Here is a 13966-nt window from a genome sequence, read left to right as displayed (position 1 = left end):
GAGCACCGCCGTTTTAAGGCGTCTATTGCTGCCCTACTCGCTATGTCCTGCAGCAGCGTCCAGCCCAGGCCTCTGGCACCCAGCGCGTCCCTGACCTTGGTCACCCTCGCTGCCATGGTCCTCCCCTCCAACAGCCACTCGAACCCACGAGTACGGAGGTGGGGCATCCATTGTTGAGACAACCAGTACTTCAATATTCCTGAATTAATTTCCAGTGTTCAGGAAAATCCCATACATTTGCAAAGGGCAGGTGAACATGCAGAATAGAGAAAGTGTTTTGCAATCTCTCCGAATATCCTCACAGCAATGACTGCTAAGGTTTGGACGTCTCTCAGTAAACAGTTAAAATTGTAAAGTGGGGAATGTATTAATTACAGTATTAACCATGCTTTCAAGAATGGTCAAGCAAAACTGTTTTTGGAAACATTTAAAAATGCATTTGACTTCTTTTATCAATAAATGGTAACTTCAGGTTGCAGGGATTTGGGGAAGATAAATATTCCTGTATAACTTGACGCGGGATATTAATCACTAACGTTTGATATTTACTTGCCATTGTGAACTATTCAAACTTTATTTGAAAAACGCCAGTACTTGTTTCTTAGTTGGTTAAAGGTTTAAAGGCCATTATCCTTTGTCTACTGTAGCACAATGTGTCTTTAAAATACCATTGTAACTCCAGTTTACAACTGCAGTGTCGTCAGCGCTATTATTGGGTAAGACTTATAACACCTGCTAATAATTGCTACAAACGTTCATTACTATTGGACAAAAATTATCTCTTTAGAAACAAACTCTGGTAACTTTAACCCGGCTTCATTTTAAAAAATCTCTTGAAAAGATTGTTTGGTATTAATTATGACGATTAGTATCTGACTTTACATCCAAAGAAAACATACCTGATAGATGCAAAAGGCAAGTACTGGTGTACACGAGATCAGAGATCGGGATTCAATCTATGTTTTGTCCAGAGGGATTTGGTTGCAAAATTCTCTGCTGAAAAACTAATAAAAGTGATTCGAGTTGGAGATCATATCTGCTGTCCACAGTGTTTAAAGACAGAGCCAAGGTTTCGTTTTCAGAACCTAATCTCTAATGCTTAACCCGAAAAGGGAGTATTTATTTGTATTTTAAACACGGCTTAGTCACGATTATTTCATAAAACGACCAAACTTCCAGCGCTCCTGATTAGAAAATTAATTAACTAGTGGCAATAACAAACAAAATAATTCGAGATGAAAATCTCAGATAAAATGTTTAGACAAAGGCTTGATGGCAGACTGCTGCATAGACAGCAAAAGTCTGCAAACTGCTGTTAAACCATGTGCCATGTTTTCAGAGTCCACGCTGAGAAGATGCAATGCTCTGATTCCGAACATTGTAATTCTTTGTGGGAGAGTTTAGTGACAAACAGAAGTTAGTTCACTCATCAATTTTCAACTTCTGTTGGCGAGATGTGATGTTGGATGTCTTTATTTTAAAGACATTCTGGTGTGTGAGTCTAAGATTGCCGGATCCACGCAACCTTGCGGCGTATTGAGTTTCCTCACTAGTCAGATAACATTCCGAATTTGCACGGCAGTCCGGAAGAATCAGTGCTGTGCAGTTGGATCACACTGGTCACTGTACAAGTCTCGCGTTGTACAATGAGAACCCCACTTCAGATCCATATGTTGATTGCTTGGTATAAGCGCAGTATTTTACTGGCACTATACTGTTTTTTTCTTAAAGCGCACGTGACCTTCTGTAAACACTTTAATGATCATGTAAATTCGGTAAAAGTAATAATCATTGTACAGTTAGCAAGTGGCTGGCCCGGTTTGCCCTTCAGAAGGAAAATGTGGGAGATCTTCCCCCTTGTGGGAGCCTTGGAGAAGAAATTTACTTTGATCTCTCTCGGAAGGCGGTTAGAACAGCAAAACTCAATGTCTTCTTCAGCTGTCCCAGCCAAGTACTAAACGGATTGAATGTGGGCCTGAATGTTAGTTCGCGAGATATGGGGAAAGGTCGCAAAGACACGTTCCAAACGTTCTGACAGATGTAATGCAAATCCTGGCTGCACTCCCCATGAAAGTTGGAACGCGCACTGCGCGCAGTCCTTGTGTTTCTGACTCACAATCAGCGAGAATTCCACTTAATTTCAAATCGATTGAGCAGGTCCAAATTGTTTAAATGGGATGCGGACAAAAACCGGGAGACATAAGCATTCAATGAGCTTTGAGACACTTGGTTTTACAGGGCGCATGAGAAGTTTATTTGATAGTGCAAATGGTTTAACGCACTCAACATCGGTTGTGGGAGATCAGACTCTTAAGACGAGCAAAAAGAACATTAGTTGTTAGCACAATCATTAAACGTTGCCAATGATTTGATTTAAAAATCACACAACACCAGGTTATAGCCCAACAGGTTTAATTGGAGCTTTCGGAGCGCTGCTCCTTCATCAGGTGGTTGTGGAGTACGCAATTGTAAGACACAAAATTTATAGCAAAAGTTTACAGTGTGATGTAACTGAAATTATACATTGAAAAATACCTTCATTGTTTGTTAAGTCTCTGATCTGTTAGAATGACCATGATAGTTGCATTTCTTTCATATGTAAATCACCAAACTTTTTGAAAGTTACATTCTCAGGTTAACTGTAACAATTGGTGTCAGGCCAGATAAGATGTGATTTGATTCTGTACCATGAGTCAATACATAAACTTGTGAAGGAGTGAATTACAAAGAGTGGGTTTCGATTATAAGGAGAAAACAAGAGGTATTTTTGATTGTGGTGTTCAAATGCTGAATGGGCTGGTGAGGTTTGGTCTTGCCGTCTAACAGGTACCACTGAAAAATTGCGTTTGTTGGGAGTTTTTTTTAGTGCCTCAGTTCCCCCAATCAGCAAAGAGTAAGAGTCAATTTCCTCAACAACCTCCTGGTCTGTATGTTGTACGTTCACCCTCGCTGTTCTGAGCCTAAAGCCTGGTCATGTTTTGATAACGGACTTCGAAATAAACACACCAAGTCGCTGCTGTAAAGTGGCGCTTCCTTAAAGCCACCGCTATTTGTCCCAAAGGAGCTGCAAGTGTTGCCCGAAGATTCAGTGTAACCTTACTACACAAAGAGGCTAACAACTTTAAAGCAGGTTAAGGACCATTTGAACAAACAACTCTCAATGTGTTTAAATACTCGCCAGCATGTAGTATTTTGACGAGGTTTTGCTGTTTTTCAAATAACAAACTGGTGTGCCCTAACAGCTCGGGATGTGTTTAAACTAAGTGTGAATGAAAATAAACCAACTCCGAAATTTTGACAGAAAATTCGACAAATGAAATATTACAGACAAATGGAGAACTGCCGCTCACAGCACAGTTCGGTTTCGTTAACCGTCGTTGCCAATTCGACGATCACTTAAGAGCTTCGTTGAGCCGTTTACACTTTGCGAGTGTTTGGTCAGCACGGACTGTGACTTTGCCTGACACTTTGGTGAAGGAGAGGCTTGCACCTTCAAGGGGACTGGTGTAGGTGCAGCTGGCCCGCATCTGTAACGGTGTGAATTTGCTTCAACCGTGAAATTAGCATACCCTGGGGAGCAGTAAAACTGCTGGCTCCCAATCTGCAGCGTGCCTGAAGGTGGGGCAAGTTGGGTCTGACTCGCACTCTTCAAGAGCGCTACCCTGTTGCGGAAAACACATTTGGTCTTAAAGAGAAAGCCACAACCTCATGGCGTATTTTATTGCAGAGGCGCTCTGGAAAAGTTCGCCGTTGCACCCATTTGAAATCAGCGTTCTCGGATTTATATGAATAAAGCCCCAACGCGACCAGCAATTACATTTGTTGATGTAATTTCAAATGTCGACATTGAAAACGACTCTGCTGGGAGATTATGCTGATGAGCTTTAACTTCACAACACCCCCGCCCCCTAACATTGAAATGTTGGTCAGAGAAACAGAATTGCAACGGGAAAATCTATCCAACGGTATTGGCGCTAAAATGACTAGCCTATGTGTCTACGCAGCAGTTTTTTTTCCTATTGATTGTGAATTGTGTGATCAGGTACACCGAATACAACATAAACTCCTTTAGCACTTTCTTTTTCTGAAGCAGAAATCAGCCAGTGGTACATGAATGGTACTAAAACCTCATTGGATGCAGCAATGCTGCAGGACATGAAGTAAATTTATAGATGCACCCGCCAACGGGTTACTGACCATAATATTGTCTCAGGTTTTATGGATTATTTGTTATTTGCATCTTATTAGGTTTCAGCAAAAATCTGTTCAAATAGAGAGTGGTAATTAATTTTCTGGTTTGCTTAAACCTGGTACAGAAGTGATTTTGTTGCCTGTTGGTTCAATGTTGGTCCTATTTGCCTTGTGGGAGGAGATCTTCCCGACCCAACAAGGGGTTAAAGTGATGTCCCATGGGATGGATCTAGGGTTAATGGCGGGCGGGGCGGACTGAATGTTAGCCGTGTAACAGATCCCAGCGTGTATATAAAGAGCTCTACTGTGTACGTTCAGGGTACTTTTCTCTGACCCTTACCGAGGTTTGTCTTAAAACTCCATCGCCTCGTTTAATTGTACCGAGAGGCTGGGCGAGTTGTGAGCAACAGCGAAACCTGTTGGATTTCATGATGGATATTATGTTCGACTGCCACTTCTCTCCGTCCGACCTGTTTTATGATCATTCTTGCCTCTCGTCGCCCGAGGAGCCAGAGTTCGCAGATGAGTTTGAGCACGGCGCACTTGTGTTTCGAGATAACAAGTTGGAGTCCCGCGGGCCGGAGGAAGAGAAGCATGTCAGGGCCCCGAGCAGCCACCACCAGGCTGCGGGCCACTGTCTCCTCTGGGCTTGCAAAGCCTGCAAGCGGAAAAGTTCCAGCACCGACAGGCGGAAGGCGGCCACCATGAGGGAAAGGAGGAGGCTTAAGAAAGTCAACCAGGCTTTCGAGACGCTGAAGAGGTGCACCAGCTCCAACCCGAACCAGAGGCTGCCTAAAGTGGAGATTCTGAGAAATGCTATCAGTTACATCGAGAGTCTGCAGGAGCTCCTGAGGGAACAAGTGGCGAGTTACTACAGTCTCCCTGACAATGTCAGCTCAGAGCCAGCAAGTCCCACGTCCAACTGCTCGGACGAAATGGTAAGCAACAATATTTTAATCCGCATCCCCCTTCTCTAACACACACAGAATTAATATACATATGTATTCTTGCAGAATTGAAACAGCATGCACTGCATGAAGTTGTCTGTATTAATGAAGAGAAAAATGGTACGAGTCAGCATCTGGTTCAGAATCATTCTGTTTGATTCATTTGTTTTTCTCGGTCGTTCCTATGATCGATCTACCCACTCACCCTGGCAGATCTAACATGCAGCGCGCCCGTCTGTTTATGACATTAGCTCAGTGTGTTTCTTTGTATTACAAATGCAGGTCGAGAACATATGGTTTTGGTGATCCATTCCTAATTAAAATACTTGCTCATAAAGTTTTCGTCTTCGCGTCCTGAAGTAATACCTGGTCTGTATCGGTGTAACATACCGATTACAAGTCTGTTCGGGAAAGCGGCTTTGTCATTTCATCAGAGCTTTGCAGTTGATGACCTTGTTTTGTCTTTCCGATAAAGAATGATGAACGATGTATAAGGAGACATTCTTTTGTCTGACATCTCCTTTCGTGTAAAATCTGGAAATGATGCCAGCTCATTGGCTTCACAAATTGAATGGTTGCAATGGTTAACAAACGGAACTCGATTTTACCACATGCATTTGAATCTCAAATAGTCGTGAACCTCTCTTGGACGTAAATGAGCAATTACCAAAATACTACTTTTTAAAAAAACCCGATACGGTGTCTTTAAAAACGAGTAATCCATCAGTACTGTCCAAGAGAGCACTGTAGTGTCCTAAGTAATTAACAATCAGGTTGTTTATTCAGGTGCATTCAACATTTCAATTCGCTTATCAGTGAACTGACTTTCCGTTACTTTTCCCAATTAACATCCGAATAACTGCACTATGCTACAGCCCCAACTAGCTCGATTTTTATCCATATTTTAACTCTGAGGATGGGTTCGGCGTTCACAAAACGGCATAAGGGAAACCACGGAGGAAGGGGACAGCAAGGAGAATAGTCAAAAAGTTGCATTCACAGTTGTCGGAGTCTTTCTGTGACTTATTCCCTGATTTAACTTGGGAAGGGAAAGGGAGGTGAGGAGTTACAGTTCAACAACTTCATTAGTACTCGCTGGAAATTAGATGAAATGTTCTGTGGAGCTCAGGGTTTGATTTAGGTGGCGCCTGGCTCTCATTATGTGTGACCGACTGCTTCTTCTCGCCACTTCAGTCAAAGTTGCTGCCACACACATTGATCTCTTTGGATGCGGGGATGATGACTTTCCCACCTCTGCACATTTTGCTCTCCACAGGAGCCGAGAACAGCAGCAAGCTAAAGGCTGTGTTATTTGAAACAACAACTTGTGAAACATTCTTACAGCGCTACGTTTTGACAATCGGGGCCAAAGCTTTAATATGAATTTAGTATGGGAAAATCTGACCTGGCACAATTAATGTAGCTTCCGTTAACTGCAGAGACATGCAATTCATTTTCCATGGATAACGCAATGCACATTTCTGTACAGGCAAACAGACAGGCCTCATGCTTTATGTGAGAAAACCATGGTGTGGCAAAGAAACCAACTATGTCTAATGAACAGATGGGCTTATTTCCGTCCAGGGGTAATCATTGTTTTACTTATCCAGGCCTCCTGACGGATACACTATAAAGTCACTTGTTACGGTGAATTTATATAAAGGTTTAACTGAAAGGTTTGGAAGATTTTATTTTGATATCCTTGGGTTTTTTTTTTGCAGATGGGATGCAACAGCCCCGTCTGGTCTAGAAGGAACGTCAGTTTTGACCGCATTCATTGTTCGGAATTACAAAACGGTACATTTTAATGTTCTTATGAAATCATTTTACATCTCATCATAAATCTACCTTGAAACTGACGAATTTAGATATTAACTTCTAAGGCGCAGTTTATGACAAGCACACGAGACTCTCCAGTTAAAAATCGAGAAGTGTTTTAGTCTTAATTTGGCTGTATTCCTCGAGCACAAACAATCAGGGCTTATTCTTCCAACTCTGTACTGTCAGAGGTACAATGTTTGTGGTGATAGAATAAAGATCCTGACTATCCTAGGTCAACATATAAGATCCCATGGCACTATCTGAGGGAAAAGCAGGAGAACAATCTCTTCTGTCGTAGTGAATATTTATCCTTCCATCAAAATAGTATTACCTGGTCATCAACATATTGCCTTTTCGTTGGTTCTTTACGGCCTGTGAAGTGGCCGTCACCTTTCCTTCATTTCAATAATGATTACGTTACAAAATGTAGTTCACTGGCTGTCAAGCGATTCGATACCCAGGAAGAACTATATAAATGCAAGTTTATGAATGAGACTGGAATTGTGGAATTAGTTTGGGATAGCTGAATGGAACAATGGGGCTTTTTTTGTCAAGCACATTTCTACAAAATATGTTACTTGTATATTGTTTACATGTTTGATAAAGTTTGCACATTTATCACCACATGATCGATTTCTGTTCTTCTATAGTTTGTTCCAGCAGCCGAGGTCTGGCTGTTTCCAGTCTGGACTACCTGTCCAACATAGTGGAGCGGATTTCACCTTCCCTGGAGCGCTGTCCTGTTTCAGGTCAGGATGGAAGGACCATGTCTCCGCCTGTCAGCGATTCCTCGCAGCCCACCACTCCCAGCCAGCCGGTTTATCACGTTCTTTAAACCCTCAAGCCGCAGGCCTTCAGTATGGCCGCTTCCACCGCAGAGCACAACAGCCTTCGTATTCAAAGCTTCAATCATAAGTTGTTCTCTAAGTTAGACCATGTTCTACTGTATATTTGTAAATAGCGTAATATTCGTTAGTCGACAACAAAATAATTGTATTTAAGAACTGAATAAAACCCCGAAAGACATTTTATAAATCTCATCATTTTCGCTTTTCCATTCCAATCCTGCAGCATTCATTGTATAACAACTGCGTTTCAAACCTGTGACATTCTCCTTGTGGAAGGGAGAGCATTTAGAAACTGATTTCAAAAATAACATGAGATTTAGGCAAGCCTTCTACCTTTTCACTAGAAAACAATTTCAAAGATCATACTTGTTTTGAAAATTTATCACATTTCTGACGAAGAAATATTTCTTGAGATTTCCTGCAGCCTATATTTTTTAAATACACTACGATTCATTTATTGAATAAACCCATTTCTTACAAGAAGTTCATGTGCAAATATTTTGTCTTCCAATTGCTTTGATTACAGTTTTATGACTTACCATTCAAGACCTTAGGCCATCGGCAACTCTAGAATCCACCAGGGTCTTGTTGCTCAGTGGTAGTGTCCCTGTCTCTGGCCCAGATGATTTGATTTCATGTCACCTGCCCTGAAGGAGTGTCATAATATGTTTGAAGTGGTTGACTAAAAATTTTAAACTCCTATCTAAGCTAGAGGTAATAATCCCTTTGCAACCTTGGTGTTACATTTGATCCCTAGATGAGCCTTTAACTTTAATCTTGTGCCACTAAGAAGACCATGTATTTCCACCTTTACAACTGTCCAGCTTCATCCCTGTCTCAGCATATTTGCTGCTGAAACTTTTGTAAATGATGTTGTTATTTCTCCTTACAAACACTCCAATGAGTTCCTGCTGCCTTCCCACCTTCTATCTTCTTTGAATCTGAGGTCATCTAGAACTCTGCTGCCTGTGTTTTAACTCATTGCAAGTCCCATTCCCCAATCATCCCTGTGTTCACTTCTCTGCATTGTTTCCAGGTCAAGCAATCTCTTGATTTTAAAATTCTCGCCATTTGCTTTCAAATTTGACCCACTCTATCTCTGTAATCTGTTCTAGTGTCACAATCTTCCAACATATCAGTGTTTTTTCTAAATCTGACCGACTGTATTCCCAATTGCTGCACCATTGGTGGCTGTGCTTTCAGTTGTTTAGGCCCCAAAGTTTAAATATCCTCCCTACTTGCCTCTAATACTCATTTTAAACACACCTTGAGATTTACATCTTTGACTCATTTTATTCATCTGATCTAATATCTACTTATGTGGCTGGGCATCATACTTTGTTTCACAATACCTCTGTGAAATGCCTTCAGATGTTTCATTGCATTGAAGGCCATGCTATAAATATAAGCCGCTGTTTCATCATGAAGATTCCAAAATACGGTGGAAAGATTTAGTCAAATAAAATTTGCCATAGTTGTTCCATTACTTCAGGACTGCACCTTAGAGTGTGTTTAACCTTTCCTTTTCTCAGTCATTTTTCACTACCCTTTGGAATTGTTCCTGAATCATGAGAGTTAGAGGAACTCAACTAATCCTTAGGAGTGCACTTATTTTGTAGCATTTCTTAGATGTTGACAGTAAATACTTAACTAAAATTATGCCTTCCATATACTTCTTGATGATAGTATGGCATTCTGTTTAAAAAAACATTGCTACTTTACAAAAATGTTACTAACTGAACATACATTATTCTCCCAAAATAAGTTGCACCTAGAAATGTTAGAAGAAAGTAACAATTTCCTGTATCCCAGCAGTGACAATAATCTACTTTTATAGTTGAAGACTTGCCCGCTGGGCTTTTACCTAATAATAAATAAAGAACAAAAGGAGATGGGCGAGAAATGGAGGAGTGTTTCCGAAACCAGACAAGTGAAGGTATTTCAATAGTAGTGTGAGGGCAATTTATGTGCCAGAGCAACATAAAATAAGCAGTTTATCAGGTAAGTATCCTTACATTATGTGCAAGATCTCCGAGAAGATGTAATAACACATTGTTTTGACATTTCATGCATCTTGGAAGACAAATGGTTTAAGTTTAAATTTAAAAAGAATGCATGTGATTCCCTGAACCCCTTTAATTATTTATAAAGGTTTACTTGTATTTACATTTTCTTAAAAAGTCAGCAAATCATTCTGAAAGTCATGGGTATACTGGAACTGGGTATCTCATACCATTGATTCCACTACATCACTATTTCCAAATGAATAATGATTTTAGTGGAGTACAACAGTCACATTTACGAGCAGCATTACAAAGTGGAAAGACAGGTCTCTGCATGCACACTGAAACTAATGCATTGAGCAGAATTTACCTTCCCAAACAGCCATATTTTGCTTTTCAGTTTGAGAAAAACAAGGGTACTGTCAGCATTTTCAACTGACAAGAAGAGAAAAGCAATCTCTCTTGCAGTGACAAGAAGTTGCTGAAACATGATTTTGTTACTGATTATATTTCAGACAACATAAATTAATATTGAAGTAATACAGCTTCAGGATTTAATTTAAAGAAAATAAAGAATTTGATCAACACCAGGCTTCATCATATTTCACAGAAATGTCCAGATTTCAACACAGACAATGAAATTGTAAGTGCAATATTTGTTGCTTTGTAACAAAAATGGAGACTATTTTGTACGTAACATTATACCAGGCATTAACAATTAAATAAGTAATCAATCTGCCATTGTTTGCATTAGTTGGTGCAGTAACATTGATCATGCCATCTGAAGAATTTTACGCTCTGACTTAATATTCACTAGAGAATGTGGCAGACAGAATCTCAGTAGAATATTGCCTCAAAAGAATGACATCCCCAGGTAAGCATTCCCTAGGTTTTGGAGTGTCAACCTATCCCACAACAGATTCAGCCCCAATCACACATCCTAATATGAGAAGGGAACTTGAATTGATTTTTTTTTCAGTAAAGGAAATAATGATTACATTAAATAAAAGCTGAAATAACTACAGATGCTGTAAATCAGAAACAAAAACAGAAGTTGCTGGAAAAGCTCAGCAAGTCTGGCAGAATCTATGAAGAGGAATTAGAGTTGAAATTTTGGATCCAAAGACCTTTCCTCAGAACCTCCTCAGCACTTCCTGGACTTTGGTTTGAAAGGACTGTTAAAAATGAGCTGGAACATCTGACCTGAAAGTAACCAATTGCACAGGAATTTACAAAGGAATATCTGAATAACATGGTTGAAATTGTCTACCAAACACTGAAAAGTTTTCCATGGATAATTATTTGGACATTAAATGTCATAAATATATACCTCACAATGAGACTTTCCAAACTCTGTGGGCAAGAGACTTCTTGGCTAAGTGTTTTGCTGGTACAAAAACAAACATATGTGGAAATTTGTGATACAAACAGAAGAAAGAATGGATGGAAACCTATAACAATGAACCAAAGAAACTGATTGTTAAAAACAGATTATCCCATTGTGAGCCAAGAACCAATGTCCATGTTGAAGACACCTCTTGTGAGAAGCAATGATAATAAGTCTTTGTTTTTGCTAAAGAAAACTAACATTCAGTAACATCAAGTTAAATACACATCTCAGAATGTAACATCTCTCTCTTCTCTCCTTTTGGAGGCAGTATGGCCAGCTCTGTGGAAGTGATCAGCTGTGAATGAAAACCAATGTGAACTGAGATCTTTTATGGCATAGATATTTGATCTGCACGATCACGTATAGAAGAATAACTGAAACAGCTTAGTTGCAAACTCCACTAGAAAATATTATCAGAATCTGAAAATATATTTCCTTGACATAATTACTTTTTTCAATTGCACCTCCCCAGACCGCAATTTCCTTTCCCACGTGGTTAAAGATGCCCTCCAATGCATCTCCTCCACATCCCGCACCTCCGCCCTCAGACCCCATCCCTCCAACCGTGACAAGGACAGAACACCCCAGTGCTCACCTTCTACCCTACTAAACTTCGCATAAATCAAATCATCCACCGACATTTCCGCCACCTCCAAAAAGACCGCACCACCAGGGATATATTTCTCTCCCCACCTCTTTCCACCTTCCGCAAAGACCGTTCCCTCCGTGACTACCTGGTCAGGTCCACGCCCCCCTACAACCCACCCTCCTATCCTGGCACCTTCCCCAGCCACCGCAGGAATTGCAAAACCTGCGGCCACACCTCCTCCCTCACCTCCATCCAAGGCCCTAAAGGAGCCTTCCGCATCCATCAAAGTTTTACCTGCACATCCGCCAATATCATTTATTGTATCCATTGCTCCCGATGCGGTCTCCTCTACATTGGGGAGACTGGACGCCTCCTAGCAGAGCGCTTTAGGGAATATCTCCGGGCCACCCGCACCAATCAACCACACCACCCTATGGCCCAACATTTCAACTCCCCCTCCCACTCTGCTGAGGACATGGGGTTCCTGGGCCTCCTTCACCGCCGCTCCCTCACCACCAGAAGCCTGGAAGAAGAATGCCTCATCTTCCGCCTCGGAACACTTCAACCCCAGGGCATCAATGTGGACTTCAACAGTTTCCTCATTTCCCCTTCCCCCACCTCACCCTCATTCCAAACTTCCAGCTCAGCACTGTCCCCATGACTTGTCCTACCTGCCTATCTTCTTTTCCACCTATCCACTCCACCCTCCTCCCTGACCTATCACCTTCACCCCCTCCCCCACTCACCTATTGTACTCTATGCTACTTTCTCCCCACCCCCACCCTTCTCTAGCTTATCTCTCCACCCTTCAGGCTCTCTGTCTTTATTCCTGATGAAGGGCTTTTGCCCGAAACGTTGATTTTACTGTTCCTCGGATGCTGCCTGAACTGCTGTGCTCTTCCAGCACCACTAATCCAAAATCTGGTTTCCAGCATTTGCAGTCATTGTTTTTACCCTTTGTTCTAGATGTCTACATGCTATTGAGTGTGTGTAAGTCACAGAATTCATTATCTGTTTTTATTTTTGAAGTAAGTATTTTCCTTAGTTGAGTCAGTGTAAGCAAAAAAATTCCTTAATTTTGATTGCCTCAAGAGATTTGGGTTTGATTGTTTATTGTTTTGCACCAGGTCAAATACACATTGAATAGAAAAGCAGACATTTTTAAAAGTCAAGATGTTATACCAACTGCAGGAATGAAAAGAGAGGAATTAATTCACCCCTCTGGACTTGTTTGCTGCAGGCTTAAATATGTCGATAAATTCTGATATGGATCTTACAGTGCAAATAAAGTTGAGTTTGGTTCAGTGATTCTCAAGGCAAGGAAGAGTGAGTTTTCTCATCTTACCTTACTAAACCTGTTACATTAATCAATGTTTCAGCTCTTAAAGTAAGGATCACGTCTGGTTTTTCCCAGAACAAGTTGCCATCCATTGGAGATCCACAAACTGACTGGCATCCCTTGTGCCTGTCACATTTAAAAAGCAGTTGTGCACCCAGTCAAGCACTGTTAGTCTGGAGCTCCCTTGCACAGTTCTTGATATTTGCCCTTGAAATGCTAGGTGGGAGAAATCAGTACCATGCTTTGTGGGCAGGGTCCTTGAACTCCAGCTGGACAGGGGAGTATACTATTGGGACTTCCTCACCTGCTGGGCCAACAATGGATGCCATGACAGCAGAACATACATGGGTTTCCTCCCACAGTCCAAAGATGTGTAGGTCAGGTGAATTGGCCATTCTAAGTTGCCCATTGTGTTAGGTGCATTAGTCAGAGGGAAATGGGTCTGGGTGAGTTACTCTTCGAAGGGTCGTTGTGGACTTGTTGGGCTGAAGGGCCTGTTTCCGCACTGTAGGTAATCTAATCTAATCTAAACATGACAGTCTGGTCTAAGGTTGTGACCTGGGTTAAAGCAATCTCAGCTATCTGTAGGAAGAGAGTTAATGTTCTTCTCCAGTCATCGGCATCTTCTCTCTCATCTCACACTCACTCTATCTCTGCTATTCTACCCATCTCCCACCATGGTTCATGCTCTACGATTTTCACTAATGCATGTCATGTACAGTTATAGCGTCATAGAATCATTTGGCACAGAAACAGTCTCTTTAGTACATGCTGAACCAAATACCAAACTAAACTAGCACACCTGCCTGCTCCTGCTCCAGATCCCTCCAAAACGTTC

The 13966-nt window shown here is 41.3% G+C and overlaps 1 protein-coding gene across 1 annotated transcript; it reads left to right on the top strand.

Moving 5' to 3' along the window:
- Positions 1 to 1989: 1989 nt before the first annotated feature.
- Positions 1990 to 8131, top strand: myf5 (myogenic factor 5). The gene is made up of 3 exons (XM_043709669.2): positions 1990 to 5129; positions 6860 to 6935; positions 7610 to 8131. The coding sequence occupies exons 1-3, from the start codon at positions 4620 to 4622 to the stop codon at positions 7792 to 7794; spliced, it is 771 nt and encodes a 256-aa protein (XP_043565604.2). The 5' UTR covers positions 1990 to 4619; the 3' UTR covers positions 7795 to 8131.
- Positions 8132 to 13966: the final 5835 nt, after the last annotated feature.

Source organism: Chiloscyllium plagiosum, unplaced genomic scaffold (genome assembly GCF_037043375.1).
Source record: "Chiloscyllium plagiosum isolate Xiang-an unplaced genomic scaffold, Cpla_swu_hap1 HiC_scaffold_19, whole genome shotgun sequence".
NCBI lineage: Eukaryota > Metazoa > Chordata > Chondrichthyes > Orectolobiformes > Hemiscylliidae > Chiloscyllium > Chiloscyllium plagiosum.
Note: the sequence above shows the minus strand (reverse complement) of the source record. Positions and strands in the feature narration are given on the sequence as shown.